This window comes from Brassica oleracea, chromosome C6, assembly GCF_000695525.1.
Source record: "Brassica oleracea var. oleracea cultivar TO1000 chromosome C6, BOL, whole genome shotgun sequence".
NCBI classification, from domain to species: Eukaryota; Viridiplantae; Streptophyta; class Magnoliopsida; order Brassicales; family Brassicaceae; genus Brassica; species Brassica oleracea.
Genome location: NC_027753.1, coordinates 18,720,398 through 18,738,002, shown reverse-complemented (window position 1 = coordinate 18,738,002; position 17,605 = coordinate 18,720,398). Strand labels below are relative to the sequence as shown.

At 31.5% G+C, this 17,605-nt stretch overlaps 2 protein-coding genes across 2 annotated transcripts; both read left to right on the top strand.

Annotated features, from left to right (window-relative positions):
• The first annotated feature begins 10,981 nt into the window (after positions 1 to 10,981).
• LOC106300293 (aquaporin PIP2-1-like) lies at positions 10,982 to 14,699 on the top strand. The gene is made up of 4 exons (XM_013736403.1): positions 10,982 to 11,353; positions 11,993 to 12,288; positions 12,614 to 12,754; positions 14,355 to 14,699. Exons 1-4 carry the CDS (start codon positions 11,047 to 11,049, stop codon positions 14,472 to 14,474), a joined length of 864 nt encoding a protein of 287 aa, XP_013591857.1. The 5' UTR covers positions 10,982 to 11,046; the 3' UTR covers positions 14,475 to 14,699.
• A 942-nt stretch (positions 14,700 to 15,641) lies between these two features.
• LOC106300292 (probable E3 ubiquitin-protein ligase LUL2) lies at positions 15,642 to 17,074 on the top strand. Its single transcript, XM_013736402.1, has 3 exons — positions 15,642 to 16,049; positions 16,139 to 16,628; positions 16,714 to 17,074. Exons 1-3 carry the CDS (start codon positions 15,793 to 15,795, stop codon positions 16,831 to 16,833), a joined length of 867 nt encoding a protein of 288 aa, XP_013591856.1. The 5' UTR covers positions 15,642 to 15,792; the 3' UTR covers positions 16,834 to 17,074.
• The last annotated feature ends 531 nt before the right edge of the window (positions 17,075 to 17,605 follow it).

Here is a 17,605-nt window from a genome sequence, read left to right as displayed (position 1 = left end):
CCGTAAATCCTAAACCCAAAACCAATACCCAAAACTCAAACCCTAGCCCTAAAACCCAAACGGTAAACCCTAAACCCAAACCCCAAACTTAGATGCTATAGGGTTTGGGTTAAAGTTTACGGTTTGAGTTTAGGGTCTAAGACTTTGGTTTAAGGTATAGGGTTTAGGTTTATAGTCTTATTTTTTAGTTTAAGGCATATAATTTGGGTTTAGGGTCTAGGATTAGGGTTTAGGGTATAGGGTTTAGGTTTAGCGGTTTGGATTTGAGTTTAGAATTTAGGATATAAGGTTTAGAATTTAAGATTCATGGTTTAGGGTTTCGCTAGCGGCGTTAACGTCGTTAAAATTAGCGTTTTTATTTTTTGTATCTATTTTTTATTTAATTTAATACTTTTTAATTAATAATATATGTGTCACTTTGATTGGTTCTAAAAAGTGCGGTGAATTTAAAGGTTTACCCCCTAAGATGAACCTGTACATATAATTATGAGAACATATCGTAATACCGTAGTTATATCTTCGTAAAGTAAACATAAAAGATAAAATTTCACGGGAATAAATTCCATTTTCCACGTTCCTACTCAGACGTAAATAATCATGTTAAAAAAAAACACAATGCAAGGAATAACTATGCTCCTTCCACAAGTTCCAAATCGCTTTTTAAAGCAACCATAGACCATCCTTTAAGCTCCTCCATTGCGACACAACACTCCAACCAACTGCGTAAGTGCAAGAATTTTCTCATCAAACCAGACCTCACTGTTCATAACTACATCCATAACTCTTACTTATTTTCTATATTGGTTATAAGGGCCGCCATCTCTAACGGAATGCGGAAATCATCCCCTATCTACCCTCTGGATATTGGATTTGGAGGTAAGACACATCACCATTTAATTGATTAACCAAAGTTAATGTGTCTGTAAGACAGCTAAACTGAATAGATTTTGTGAAATATTTTTAAAAAGAGAGAAAAACTGTGTGATATCAGTGACAATGAGACCAAACAGTTTAGCCATTGACCAGACTCAAAATCAATACACTTACACCGTTGTATTGTGAGGCAACCTTAAACATTAGAAACTGAAAACATTCGGAACATAATACCCAACTACAATAAAGACAACTATGAGGGTTTAACATTGGAAACATATTCACCACTGTTTGACAGTTCTCTTATGAACAACCATCGTCTTCTCTTATATAACTAATATTTTCTATAAACTTTTTATTACAGTTTAAACAAGAAGAGTTTATGCTTATGATTTTAAAATTAATTGGAGATAAAATTGATCTCGTTAGTTTTTTTTTTTCATCAACATAAACAAACTCAATTAAGAATCTACAAACCACACTTGTAACTCATAATCCATATCTCTTTCGTGTTATTCATATAATATAGTTGTTATTCATATTAAAAACACATTAATTTTCATTATTATTTTTATATATATAAATAACTCCTTCGGTATTGCGAATTTAAATAATAATTGTTGTAAACTCACCAGCATCCAATACTTACCAGTCAAGTACTTCCTATTGATTGAATCATATAATACTTCATCAAAATCAAGGAAACCAAAACATAGTCTATCATATAAGAAAATAATTCTTAACACAATAGAATCTAGCTAAAAAGGTCACTAAAGTTAAGTTTAATTTTTATATCAGAGTTGGTAAATTATGAAGAAAAAAAGAAAGAAAACTTAGGAGAAAATAGATTTATTTTGGAATTTATGAAAGAAAGAATAAATAATTTCCTTTTAGATTGTGAATTTTATTTTTAAGTAAGATATTTTTTCTGAATATAACAATATTATATTATTTTTATTTTGTAGCTTTTAACATTCTTTTAAACGTATGATGTTAACTTTTGTTTCTTTTCTATAAGCATAATGTTTATGAGCCTAAAATTATTTTATTTGTACTTATAAATAATTTGTAAACTTTATAAATTTATATTAAATATCAAGCTATGTGTAATACATGTCTATATGATTTATAAATTCTTATAAATATACATTTAGATGATTATAATTCTATTTAGAATTTTTATAAATGATTTTAAAATCGTCATAAATAATTTAAAAATCCTTATAAATGATTTTGTATACTTTTAACAAATCCACTTATAATAATTTATAAATCTTAGAAATTTATTTTGAAATCACTTAAAATGATTTTATAAATCTTTATAAGTAGTTTTATAAGGAATTATAAGTGATTTATAAATCTTTATAAATAAATTAATACATAAATCTTTATAAATAATTGTATAATTATATAAATAATAAATAAATTATGTATATTTTTCTTAAAATTAATAGATATTACAATGTCTTTTATAAAAATTTAAAGTCGTTATATTGGTTGCTACAACTTATTCTTTTTAAAATTTTATAATTTACAAATACTTAATTTCTAAAAATTAATTGATGGGAGATTATATAAACTTTCTGTTATTTTATAATTAGTTACTATAAATCATTTTGTACTGGATAGTTGGTAAGTGTTATTATTTGGTTATTGAATTACTTTTTCTCTTTAATTAAAAACATATTCATCCAGTAAAATTAAGATAATTCTCTAAAATTTCATCTACGAGCAACACACAAACAAATATCACTTAAGTGACTTCTCTTTTGATATATAGTAGGATATGGTGTAAATTTTGTTTGACTTACAAATGTGTTGAAATTATTGAATTTTTATTATTCACTTTAAATTTTGGTATTTAAACTGCTAGATAGGATATAAGTATGGTTATTCAATTGTTAAAATTGTAATATAAAAATATATATATTAAAATTTTCTTTTTAAAAAGATGATCAATTAGTATTTATTGAACATTTTGTTTGGATTCCATTCTCATATAAATATTAACCTAAGAATGACAATTACTAAATACAAAAGAATTGTTAGTTAGGGGCATTAAGAGGTTTATCAGAGAATTTAATGTTTATAATTATTTATTTAAAATCCCACAAATAAGTACGAATTAATATGTATACACACAGATATATATATATATATATATTCATGTCATTTGCATTTAACATCTAAGACCATCTCCAACCATTAGAATCATGTAAGGTTCTAAAAGAATAAAAATATTCATATTTTAATTGTGCAATTAAATTTGATATTTTTTAAAATCATTAAAATGTTAGTTGAATGACACGTGGATGAAAAATGTTTAGAAATAGTTCTAAAATAAGGGTTTTTAGAATTTTTTTTCACTCTCTCTCTATCTTACTTTCTTTTTTTATTTCTTTAATTTTAATAGGAGAGTTTTGATCGAAGAACTATGGAGGTGCTCTAAGGTCACCTCACCTACTTTCTAGGTGACAATGTCTCCAACTTTCCCAAACAAAATAAATTAAAAATGACCAGTTAATCATGCAAGCTAAAGTTGATGTCGTTTGAAAAATACGCATGATACATTACAAGGAATTAGTTTCCACAATCCAGAAGCTACAACAAAATTAATAAGTTTTTTTTTGTAACTGACAAAATTAATAAGTTGGTCTGGTTTAAAACATATACATGGGAAACACAATGTTTTTCATTTATAACCTACCTTCCATCTTACATAAACTATGTTATAGACCAATGATTATAAAACTATCATTATGGAACAATTAAGCTTATATGTTCAATGATCTGCAAAGCACAAGAATTGGAAATGTGAAATTGTCTTGGTGACGAACATTATTCATTAAATATATAAAGATAAAAATTTAAATAACTTTAAAAAATGTAATGCATTATGATTAATACCTCTTATTTGCAGGAAAATTAATCATTGGCGACACAATTCTACTTTGACAATAACATAACAATCATCAAAAGTTTCTTAGAGGATAAGAGTCGAGTTTAATACATGAGTTTGAGCAAAAACACACCAATACAACTCAAAGGATGATCTTCAAGAAAACCTAATTAAAAGCAACATTTTATTGTCTTCCAACACAACTTTATTACAGTTTAGAAATGCCAAAATAAAATTATATGCAACTTTTAAACAACCAAAATAAGTGCAAGGCTTCCCCTTCCCTTTTTTACTATAAGTTAGATGTTAAAAAGTTTCCAAAATTGTCAAATTTAAAAATTAATTAAACTGTGCGTAGCGGAAAACGACCTAGTGGTAATTAATAGTTCGTATATATGTCTTGTAGACAACTCAACGTGTACAATGCTAGGTTTCCAACTGATATCCAAATGTAAAATGCTAGGTTTCCACAATTCCACTACAAGACATTCTCATACGGCCAATGCTAGGTTTCCATTAATAGAAAGTGTAGATATCAGTTGATATATGCGTACTTGTATCTACACGATACATCTGGATGGCAAATGTTTAGATGTTGTTCATCTGGATACTATTGCATCATTATTTAGATACTTATCTAGATACAAAATTTACAATTTTAATATATTTAGATATTTGCAATGTAAAAAAAATGTAAAGTTTAAATGCAGAATTTGCATTTCAAAATTTAGAAGACCTAAATACACATATAAAAATAAGTTATATCAATTATTGTACTTATCATATAATATTTTAAACAAAAAAATCATGTTATACTCTCAAAATCACAAAATCAAAAATTTCACCAAAACATCAAAATTGAGTTTTCTTGTCAAAACGTAAAAATCATAATTTCAATTCAAAATAATAAAATCAAGTTTTCCCATTAAAATCGCAAAACTAAGTTTTACCACAAAAAAAAATAAAATAAGTTTTTCCGTCAAAACTGTATAATGTAAAATTTCCGCCTAATAAAAATTATTTTTTTTCACCAAAACTGGAAAATCGAGTTTTCACATCAAAAGCAAAACTGAGTTTTTTTCCACCAAAACACACAAAATCAGGAAAACCCGCCAAAATGCAAATTGAGTTTTCTTGGCAAAGCCATAAAATCTGAGTTTTCCCATTAAAACTACAAAATAGTTTTTTTCTCGCAAAAACCATAAAATCGATGTTTCTCGTTAAACATCAAAAATAATTTTTCCAGCCAAAACACGACATTGAGTTTTCTCTACCAGAACTAAAAATTTTCCTCTAAAACTGTAAAAAAGGGTTTTCGCCAAAATATGCAAAATCCTATTTTCAAGCCAAAACAGTAAAACTTAATTTTTCCGTCACTATCGCAAAAATGAGTTTTTTTCGCCAAAAATGCAAAATCGAGATTTCCTATCAAAACCAAAATCAATTTTCCGCCCAAATCGCACAATTGAGTTCTCCTACCAAACTGTAAAATAAGGCTTTCTCCCTAAAACTACAAAATTGAGGGTTTCCTCTAAAACTGCAAAATTTGCTTTACGTCAAAATAAACAAAAAATTTATTTTTCGTCAAAATAACTAAATCGGGCTTTCAGCAAATGGCAAAATAAGGTTTTCTGTCAAAATCGCAAATCGTATTTTTGTTACTAATAGAATTTAAATATATTTTCTGAATATTATAATTTTTTTTCATTAAAAAAATCGTTTTACTTTTACTTTTATTTTCACTATTAGTATTTAAATATTATTTAAAAAAAAAATTATATGTACTTTCGGAAATTTCAAATAAACATACCCATTGTTTATCATTTTGGCGAAATCATACATCAGTCGTCACATCAACTACCATGTCATCTAATTTTTGCTGACGTGGATGCTACGTCAGCTAATTTTGCTGATGATTATGCCATGTGTACAATTTTTTTTAAAAAAATAGTCATTTTATAAAAATAACTTAAAAAATAACTTTTAACAAAATATGTCTAAAATTTTATTATTTAGTAATATTAACAAAAGTTAATTAAATCATAAAAAATAATCTTAGGTAAGAGATATATTCGTAAATGTTATACAATAAATTTACATAATAAATTCTTTAAATGTAGATTTAGAGTACCCGTTGGAGTTCAGGTCGGGTTTTTCGGATTTTTCGGATTTCGATTATATTTTGTAACACATCCTCAGATCCACACTGGAATTTTTGTACGTATGGATAGGGATATGTTTTGTAACACACTACAAGACTCATTCAGGTACTTTTTTCATTTAGAACCGGATACATATTGGGGTTTTCGGTTCGGGTTATGTTCAGATTTCAAGTCAAAGATTTTATGCCCAACCCTAAACACAACCATGATTAATCGAAAGTAACACGACAGTAACACTAGCACTGAATTTGAATCATTACAACACGTATATAACTCTTATGTGGACGGTATTATGATACAATCAAGACAATTACAAATATATATGTTATATAAGATTACATTTTTAAAATTTAATTAATTTTTGTTATATTACTGAATAATAAAAATTTATAAAATTTTACATTTTCTAAAAAATTATTTATATAAAAGAACTGTTTTTTTTTCTTTAAAAAAAACTTGTACACATGGCATTCCCGTAAGTAAAATTTGTTAAATGTCAGCAAAATCAGATGATATGGCAACTGATATGGTGATTGGTGTATGGTTTCGCCAAAAGGATGAACAATATGTATGTTATTTGAAATTTTTGAAAGTACATGTATGTTTTTGTACGGTCATATAAGTCGGGTATGAATTGAACATATCGCGATATGTGAGTGTGAAATGACTGTTTTCCCGCAGAAAAAGAAAGTGTGTCTATATATATATTCATACATTAGTTTAAAGTAATAACATTAGTCATATGTAGGTAACTAAATGTTAAATTAAAATATATTAATATATTCAAGATGATTTAATTGTATAAGAATATGACTTGTTCAAACTTATGTCTTTGTAGCCACCGATAATATAAAATCACACGACTTCCACATTTTCATGATTTAATAAAAACAAAAACCGCAATTATTCGTCTAACAATAGCCAATAGCTGAAACGATAAGGATATTGCCACTTGGCAAGAAACCATGAAACTGCATATTCTGCCTATTTAATTTCGCCATTTAATTTAGTTTTCGTTGTCAGTCTGTTGCCATTTAATTTCACAAAGAGGTTGGTTGGAATTTAGATGGAGAGAGAGTGTCAATGATTTGTGGGGGTTCCGTTACGTGGCAAATTGTAAGTGGTTAAGCAAACCGACGGCTATGCTGAGTTGGATTTCATCTTATATGGACGGCGATGATGTTTTTGTCGGAGCTAGCGACGGGTCGGTTTCAGGCGTCCCACCTTTTATCAAAATCACATGGTATTGACCTAAGTGGAATATGGACCCCCTCTCCCGTTCTTAATTGTACCCCCTCTCCCGTTCTTAAGTGTGATTCAATACTTTTTTTGTGTCAACACATGTGTTTCAATACTTATGTAATGGTTTGTTGTGGACTCGAGGCTTTATATGTGGTTACTTCATGCTCCATGATACTTTTTTTATGAGTCTGCGCCAGTGGCTTTTAGAGCATCAGTGCTGAAATTTCTCTTTTAATAATTTTTTATATTATGGTTTTATTTTATTTGGTTGTCTCTAAGTTTATGAGGATATTTTTTTTTGGTTTCCGCCAGTTTTTGTAATTGGGGAAATACACATTTATTTCGATTTTTGTCGTACTAGTTATTGCAGATTATTCGATGGTTTTTAAAGTAAACTTGTGGAAAATTAAAGGATCTTTTCCGGAACAGTTTTAACCAAAGAAAATGATCTATATTTATTTGGAGAATTTTTAACATGTAGGCAATGAAGATGATTGTACCCTGGTGTGATGCGATAGTTAAAGAAACATGGAACAACATCATCTAATATTAATGTATTGGTAACATTCAACCAATTTCAGTTTGGATTTTATCATTAACTTTTTTGGTACTCATATTTTGTCAGATCACATTTTCTAAGATTAGATTGTTTTTCAAGAACGTGTTTTTTTTTCGATGGATGTATCTAATCAATTTTTATGTTATTATCATTTATAGATAATGTTGAATAAAAGAAAATTTAGACCAAAAAGGTTGCGGCTTTTAAAATATGGAAAATGACAGGATATGATATTATAAGACAAGAAGAGTACAGCATCATTTAAACATATACGTAGGGCTGAGCATTTAATCCGTTAAATTTGATTTGATTCGTTATTCGTTTCGATTCGAAAATTTCGGATATCCGTAAACCTTCGAAGCGAAGCAAAGCAAATACTAAAAATCAATATCCGTTAAAATAACAGCAAATCATAAATATTAAAATTTTGGGAAACGGATATCCGATCCGATCCGGTACTATATAAATACATGTATATCTTGATTGTATTTAAAGTTTTAAATGTATAAAATTTTATAATTGTTATTCTACATATGATTTGACAAATTCTATTCACATTATTACTTATATAAAAATATTACATAAAAAATAAATAAATTTATGACAATTATAATTTTTTCTTAAGTTTTGTCTTATTATAATTGTTAACTAAGTTTAATTTATTTATAAAATATGTAGATTCACTATTTCTTTTAATTTTTATCTTATATATCATGCAAAAAAATATTTTACAAAACAAATTTGTATCAAAACTTTAAGATTATTTGCATTAATCAAAACATATGAGATATCCGTAAGTATTCGTAAATATCCGCAAATATCTATTTATTTTCTGGATATCCGTTTTTCCGAATATTCGTATTTTTCCGAAACAAAGCAAATCGAAAAATTAAATATCCGTGGCATACGAAGCAAATCACAAATACTTTCAAAAACCCGGATATCGGATCTTTGGCCAGGCCTACATATATGATGTATTTTATTGTGGTCGGTCGGAATGAAAATGACATTTAGGTGATGGGGCGGCGAGGCTAAGTTAAAGTAAACATAAACCTCCATTGTCTACCAGAAAAATATAAAATCTCAAATTGAAATGCCTGAAAACTACTAAAGTATTTCAAAAGTTGTGGTTCTGATTGCACTCCATCACCACTGATTGGTACTATTAGTCCAATACTAGGATAGATAAAACCATACCTTAAACAAGTATATACGAGCGGATGTAAAAGTGGAGTCTTATGAATATCATAAACTAATAACCAATCTCTGCTATAGTTTATTTATCTATAATTCTATATACAGATGCATGTTCAATAGATTTGGATAAATATTTTCCTGTCTTGGACTTGATTCAAAGTATAGTTAATTGCTACAACTTAAAGCTTGATTAGTTCCAAATCTAGATAAAGTCAAACACAATTTAAATTCAAACACAATTTAAATCGGGTTTTTAGAGCATCTCTAATGTAAAACTCCATTTTTCTTTCAAAATAGAATAAAAGTGAATATAGAGTAAAAATGCTCCGATCCTACTCCATTTTTCACTCCATAATAGAGTGATGAATAAACAAAAAATAGATTACTCCATTTACGAAGTAAATTTTATTATGGAGTAAGATGTAGAGTTGGGTTGGAGCATTCCTAACTCCATATTCACTTTTACTCCATTTTAAAGAAAAAATGGAGTGAGATTGGAGATACCCTTATTTTCGTTGGCTAATTTAGATATTCAGTGATCGTAAAATTTGAACTAGAGCTCTTGACTTTGCGGCTCTAGAATCTAAAGAAACAAATACTAAAAGTGATTTCCTTTTTGTTACTTCAAAATTATACCATTTACGAGGAATATTTTGACACATTATTCTTTGTCATTTTTATGTTTAATAAAACACATTTATTCTTTATCAAATTTGGAAGAAACAAAAATAACAAATATAGTATTAACATAACAAATATTCCTTCTTATTTTTATTATTTTATTCTTCCATATTTTGCTTTTTTATTTTATTTTATTTTTATTTTTTTGTCATCAAATACAGACTCATACTGACTCTGTGAACCACTCCGGTAGATTTTGATCCATGTGAACGACAAACGACGGTTGTTTCCTGGCACTGCGTGCTAGGCTATCCGTTCTTGAATTTTGCGTCCTTGGTACATAAATAATCTTCGAACGTGTGAAAACCTCTTTCAGGGACTTAATATCTTCCAAATAACTTGCAAATGCGGGTCATTCTTCTGGTTCCGAAACCATCTTCACCAACTGAGAACAATCCGTTGCAAATGTAACCTGAAACTGGCGTAAAATTTTCATACATTCCATTGCCCAAAGTAGTGCTTCTATCTCCGCATGTAGAGGGGATAGACAAGCTCGGACATTCTTTCCTCCTAACAACCCATCAAGACCTTCTAAAGTACTTAGCCAACCTTGCCCAGAGAAAACTTCATTCTCCTTCCAAGAACCATCTGTAAAACACCATCTCCCCGGAATTGATGGGAGAGTCGTAACCTCAGCATGGGACCCTATCTTGGTCTCGGTCAATACATGTGCATCAGTCCAAAATGTTGACTCTGTTTCTGCCAATTTGAACGTGTCTCTTGGATCCATATCCATATTGCTTTTTTATTTTATTTTATTGTTCTTTAATAGTTATGAGTTAGTAATTATTAATCATAATTTTTATTTCAAGATAACTAGCTTATAATTAATTTGTGAGAGTTACGAAACTCGTAATTACTCTCATACGTTCTCCATCATTTATTTATTTTAACAAAAAACTTCTCTTTTTTTGGCAACACAAAAAAACTAATTCCGTGTTATTGATTTATATATTTTGACTGATTTAAAAATCTATATAGTATTTATAAATCCAAGTAAAATATGCAAATCCGGAGGTTTTCCCTCGGATTTGAGTCTTTGTATTTTTAACTAAAAAATCCAAACAAATCCATTATAAAATCAAATATATTAGTAAATCCGTACGATTGAATAACACTTGATTTGATACAGAATTTATGAATCATTAAACCAATAACACATGATTTTAATACAAATTTAAAAAGCATAGAACCACTAACACTAGATTTAGTTCGGATTTTCAAATTCATTAAAATACAACAACCAATAACCCCTACTAAAAAACAATAGACGTATGTAATATAATAATTCTTAATTTAATTTAAAATTTACATGCAAAATAACAAGAGTAGCTCTCCCTATAAAACAGAGCACATGCTCATCTCACTAACCACACAACAGAGAAGCAAAACAAATCCATTTGTTGGACAGAAAGAAAACAAAGATATCAGATATGGCGAAGGACGTGGAAGCCGTTGCCGGAGAAGGGTTTCAGTCAAGAGACTATCAAGACCCGCCGCCGGCGCCTCTGTTTGATCCGGAGGAGCTGACGAAGTGGTCTTTTTACCGAGCAGTCATCGCCGAGTTTGTAGCTACTCTCCTCTTCTTATACATCACCGTTTTGACAGTCATCGGTTATAAGATTCAGACCGATAGTACAGCTGGTGGTGTTGACTGCGGTGGAGTTGGAATCCTCGGTATCGCTTGGGCCTTCGGTGGCATGATCTTCATTCTCGTCTACTGCACCGCTGGTATCTCTGGTATGAATCGTCAATCTTGATCTTAGGTTAATATCCAAGGACCAAAAACAAGTCATAGATTTTATCAAGGGGTCACTAGTTAATAATCTGGTTTAACGTTGATCTATTGGGTATAATATTTTGATCACTTATTTACGAGTTTAAAGGTTATATGTTCGATTCCAACTATAAGAAAATTTCTCTCTTAAAAAGAGTTAATTTAATATGGTGTGAGTCCAGTCTGTGTGAGTCTCGTCCTTCAAAAATGTACGAGTCCAATCTCATAAACATTAAAAATGGTTAAAGTTATTCGAATTAAGTAGCACTAATATACGTATACTAATCATTTCGAACCATTGATTAACAGTCTTAACCAAAAGTAAAACGTAACTTTAAAGCATCATTAACCTAAAGTTGCTTAAATGGGATGCTTAAATAATTTTTTTTGGTCTTAAAAAAATTAAATATTAAAAAAATAATCAATCGCGGGTCGCCACACTTCATGTGAAGTCTAATTAAGAGTTGGTTCTTCTTCTTCTCTTTCTTTTTTTTTTAATTAAAAAATTGTTAAGCAACAAGGGTTAATGATGCTCTCAGTAGTTACCTAGCGTCTCTTATTTTCTCAGCTGTTCACAGTTTGAACTTTGTTTATTTCTTTAGGTGGTCACATAAACCCGGCAGTGACATTTGGGCTACTCTTGGCCCGAAAAGTATCCTTGGTTAGAGCCATATTGTACATGGTAGCTCAGTGTTTGGGTGCAATTTGTGGAGTTGGGTTCGTTAAAGCCTTCCAAAGCTCTTACTACGTCCGCTACGGTGGTGGAGCCAACTCTCTAGCCGATGGCTACAGCACAGGTACTGGCCTCGCCGCAGAGATCATCGGTACTTTCGTTCTTGTCTACACGGTCTTCTCGGCCACTGACCCTAAACGCAGTGCCAGAGACTCCCACGTTCCAGTGAGTCATATTAAGCGAATGTTTTTTTTTTTTTTTTGATAACCGAGTGTCCTGGCTCCACCGTGGTGTTCCAGACTAGAGACCGAACCCTTTAGCGGCGCGAACGCACACCCGAGGGTGGGTCATGGCCAGGCAACGGTCTTCGGTCTCGGGCGCCAGAGCAAGTCCGCATGTAAATTCCCTGGTGGCCAGTGCGAGTCGAACCCGGGGCCGTACTTGCGGCTTGCGGCTGTTATTAAGCGAATGTTACGTGTATCAAGTCGAATGTGATATGTTTTCAATCATACTAATATTAAATTAACTTGGAATATAAATGAAATGAAAGGTGTTGGCTCCACTTCCTATTGGATTTGCGGTGTTCATGGTACACTTGGCTACCATTCCCATCACCGGAACTGGAATTAACCCGGCGAGGAGTTTAGGAGCAGCTGTGATCTTCAACGAGAGCAAGCCATGGGATGACCACGTATGACCTCATGTTTTTCCATCATTTATATTTAAGTAACTACTAGATTTTGACCCGCGCTTAGAAAGCGCGGGTTTGTTTGTTTTTCATTTATTAATCGAAAACTGATTTACAAATTACCATTATTTTTCATTTCGAACCATAACAATTGAGTTTTTAGGTTTTTATCATTTGTTTTTTTTCTCTTCAAAATATGGTATTTGTTCGAAATATGGTAGATGTTCTATAATAATGTTTGAGTTTTAAATTTTGTTTTCATATCTGACCTAGATTCATGTTTGAACCTATAGACTCGATACATTGTATATAATCCTGTTCGGATTTAATGAAAAATTTGTTAATTAAAAATCCGATATAACCCGGTAAAAACCTAAAAACTCACTATTAACCCGCGATCTGATACTATTGATCCGATAACAAAATATCTTATAGTACTTTTTTAAAAAATTGATTAAATTACTCATATATTTATTAATATTACATAAATTAGTGATTCCTTAGAATTTGATAAAATTTTATCATGTTATCTAAATAAAAAATGATAATATAAAATAACTTATTGATATGACAATATTAGTTTATTTTCGTTATTAATAACCTATTATAAGTTTGTGTTTGTATTTTAGATTTAAAAATTTATTTTAAGATAGTTTTTAAAATATTCTTGAACACTCGTAATTGCCATATTAATATTATGTATAAAATGACATTATACACTGAAAAATGATATTCAAATATGTATATGATATATGGTGTAGGATATACGATTTTGGTTTGTATTGAAAATATGTATAATATTCAAATGATCTATTTTGAATATTGATACGTATATTTAAGAAAATAATATTTTCATGTTTCTTAATTCATTTATTGTTCATAATATATTTATACTTATATTAAATTTAAAATTAATATATCTTTTAAATATATATATAGGCCTATTATTTATAGATCCATTTAGGTGTATCTGTAGGCCCAAAACCAAAAGACTTAAATGCCATTAATGAATTTTATTAATTCTTTGTAAAAATAAGGGTATTTTTGAGAAAACTGCAATTTTCATTAAGGATATAATTTGAGAATGATACTGTATTGATAACAAAATTTGCAAGCATGAAGCATATGAGTTTCTCCAACCTTATATATATTATATTAGCATACATATTCTTTAGAGTCTTACAACTTATTCAACACACATCATAATGTCTATATCGACTTATAACACTCCACACATTTTTAATCAACACACTTAATTATTAGCCAAACGTATTCAAACCTTTTTAATTATACATAATCAGATTGGATTTGTGAGCTTAACGCCCAGTAACAGATGTGAGGCTCAAATCATTGATAGAGACCTTTTGACTACTCTGGTTAGAAGATTCACCCTCAGACTTTTCTCTTCTTGTTATAAACGCAGGCTGCTTCGGCTCAGGGAGGTTCATGTTCTCAGTTGTTAGCATCCAGATCACAGTTGAAACATTCGGTCTATCGTCAGCAACTTCTTGCACACACAACAAACCAATCTGAACATTGTTTATTAGGGAAGACAAGTAAGCATTCTAACTAACTTTGATTTGATGATTAAAAAATTGAACAGTGGATCTTTTGGTTGGGACCATTCATTGGAGCTGCTATTGCTGCAGTCTACCACCAATTCGTTCTGAGGGCTTCAGGTTCCAAGTCTCTAGGGTCTTTCAGAAGTGCTGCAAACGTCTAGTAAGCGCTTTCATCCACCCAAACGCATTCTGAAATGATAAGATGATAACTTCAAATAGTTGTCGTCTTTTTTTCTATGTACAAATGTATCCAAATCAAATCTCTGTTTTCTTATTTATATCTTCTACTTGCTTTTTTGTGCAATTTCATTTGGTGTAATTGTTTTTTTCTTACACCAATGCCAAGTTTATCGAGTGACTGGAATTAAAATCAATGAGGTTATATTCTTGCGTTTGCGTTTAGAGCATCAGCATTGAGTCAGTTTCTTCCTATTAATTTCTCATCATATAATAATAATACTGATGATTAATTTAATAAATTTTAAATAAAAATATAATTCAGCCAGTCATTTTATGACAAGTGTAGAAACCTTTCTACAATCGATTCTTCACAATGGTATGTTTCTTGTCTTTTTCTTTAGTTACACCTTCGCTCTCTTAATTTTTTTATTTATTGCATTTTTTTTTCCTGAGAATTTGGGGAAGAAAATCCCCCTACTAAAGATGCTCTTATGTTTTACCAATTAAAATCAACGGCCACAAAAAAAAAACAAATAAAAAATACAATAACAAAATGTTAAATGTTCTAAAAGACGGTGTCTAAACGGTAAATCGAACTTAAACAAAAAAAATTTCACGAATGAGTTTTTATAAAGTTGGTCTAAGCGTTCAAAAACAAGTCTAAATGCATGTATAATCAATAATTCCCTATAAAAAGCTTAATTACTACTTAACGATTTTTTAAACATTGGTAACCAACATTGTTCAGAAACTATAACACTAACAACTAAACCATCATATGACATAACTATCATCCACGGCAGATTGCAATGCACCAGACTTTGGCCAATCAAAATTGCCATGAGCTACGGACTTTGGCCAACCTTCAAACACAGTCGGCTCCTACAACTTCTTCAAATTCCTAACTTCTAAAAGCTGCATAATAATAGCACAAACGACCACTAATTCACGCCGGGGAATGCATTGATGACAGATATACCGACCGGTCAAAACCGAGACAGTCCAGCAATTGTCTTTGTATCCCCCACTGTTGTTTTGTAATAATATCATGTAACTATTGATTTTACAAGCAGAAATTTGCAAAAAAAAAAAAAGAAGAAGTAAAAATGAAGGAGGATATTGAAAAGCAGTTCCCAAAGCAGTTGTCAATTTCTTTCTATTTTATGTAAAAGGCCCAAAGAGAAATAACAAGAGAATCGAATTAATAAACCAATCTCGATTCTGACCGTTTCTAGCGTTGGCTTCTTCCCCGATCATCATCATTCCACCGATTCTCTTTGTGTCGACTTTGGAATCATCATGGGCAATGTAACCGGTGGAAATCGCCGAGATCCGCCGCCGCACACAAACCCTAATCATCCTCCGTTGCAGTATTACCAGTACCAGGGCTACTATCCACACCACAATCCTCAGGTTGCTTACGTCGAGCACCAGGAAGCTGTGACTATAAAGAACGACGTCAATTTGAACAAGGACACCTTGAGATTCGAGCCCGATGAATCAAACCCCGGCAAGTTCCTGCTCTCCTTCACCTTCGACGCCAATGTCTCCGGAAGGTAAAAACGATTTCGTGAAATCAGAGATTGTAGTCTTGTTGGAGAACTTACTTGGTTTTGTTTTTTTGTTTTTTTTTTGTGATCAACAGCATCACTGTGATGCTCTTTGCTAAAGAAGGCAAAGACTGTGACTTGATTGCTACTAAGGCGGATCTGTTTCCATCTACAACTGTTAGTTTCCCCAAGGGTCTTGGACAGAAGTTCAAGCAGCCCTGTGGAACAGGGATTGAGCTGTCTGCTTTATCAGAGGCTGAGTTGGTTGAGGCGAACGAGTCTGATGTGTATCATGTGGCGGTGAAGGCAGAGGCGTCGTCAGCATCATCAGAAGATGATACTGAGGCGAAAATGCCGAATCGTCAGATAACTCATGCGGTTTTGGACAAGGACAAAGGCGAGTACAAGGCTAAAGTGGTGAAGCAGGTCTTGTGGGTGAATGGGAGTAAGTATGTTCTTCAGGAGATTTACGGGATTGGTAATACAGTTGATGGTAGTGGTGAAGATGAAACCGAGAGTGGTAAAGAATGTGTGATTTGCTTGACTGAGCCACGAGACACCACTGTTCTCCCTTGCAGGCACATGGTAAGCTTTAGTTATGAACATCTGTTTTGCAATCTACTTGGAGAGATTTTGATAGATTGCTAACTTTCTTTGGGTGTGTTGGTAGTGTATGTGTAGCGGTTGCGCAAAGCTTTTGAGGTTTCAGACAAACCTTTGTCCAATCTGTAGACAACCAGTGAATACGCTTTTGGAGATTACTGTCAACACCAATGTCTCCAACAACTGAGCTCTGCCACGTTTGCACATAGTCAGTTTCTCAATGTTGTTGCTTTGTGGTGGATATGGAGTCGTTGAAAAACTCATGTTACTGACTACATATGTCCAAATGACACTTTTAATTCTAGTTTTTGTTCCAAGTGTTTAGTATACATACCATCAAGGCTACTTTGGTACTACTATAAAGACGACTTCAGATCTTGTGCTTAGGTTTGAGTTGAATAAACACTGCAACTTCATTGGAAAACCACATACCCAAAGTGGATTGGATTCTAAAAGGAAATATGAATTGGTAAAAATGTCTTCAGAAATTTTAATAATTTGTAGAAATATTTATTCACTGGGCTTTTCTTGATGTTTTCCTTTTCCAGTTTAGGAAGAGAAAACATGACTAAATATAATAGCACCTGATTTTCAGACAGCATGATTCTAGTCATTGCTTGAAACTAGAACCAACGATCTTGCTGCTCAGTGGAGGCTTTATTGTCCTCGGGGGAAGCTTGTGCTCAAGAGAGCACTTGTAGGATTTGCTTCTGAGCTGCTTGATTGGGTTTCTGAGATACTGGGGGGCCGTGTCCAGATCTTTATATGGCCTTCTCTGCAAGCCGTTACCACTGATTCTTGTGTGAACATCAAGCCTGAGAGGGACTCAGTGTGAGCACGCTGACTGGCGAGAGCTTTGGAACATCACGCTTGCAAGGAGCGGGTCGAAGGTTCCCCACTGGTATGACAGTGTCCCAGCGAGTCGATTGGTTAACCTTTTTTTTTTTTTTTTTTTTTTT

Bases quoted from the DNA above. Each gene is read 5' to 3' on its own strand.
- LOC106300293 (XM_013736403.1), top strand. From the start codon at position 11,047: ATGGCGAAGGACGTGGAAGCCGTTGCCGGAGAAGGGTTTCAGTCAAGA. The intron at 11,354-11,992 runs GTATGAATCGTC...TTATTTCTTTAG, and splicing joins CTGCACCGCTGGTATCTCTG to GTGGTCACATAAACCCGGCA. The intron at 12,755-14,354 runs GTATGACCTCAT...AAAATTGAACAG, and splicing joins GCAAGCCATGGGATGACCAC to TGGATCTTTTGGTTGGGACC.
- LOC106300292 (XM_013736402.1), top strand. From the start codon at position 15,793: ATGGGCAATGTAACCGGTGGAAATCGCCGAGATCCGCCGCCGCACACA. The intron at 16,050-16,138 runs GTAAAAACGATT...TGTGATCAACAG, and splicing joins GACGCCAATGTCTCCGGAAG to CATCACTGTGATGCTCTTTG. The intron at 16,629-16,713 runs GTAAGCTTTAGT...GTGTGTTGGTAG, and splicing joins TTCTCCCTTGCAGGCACATG to TGTATGTGTAGCGGTTGCGC.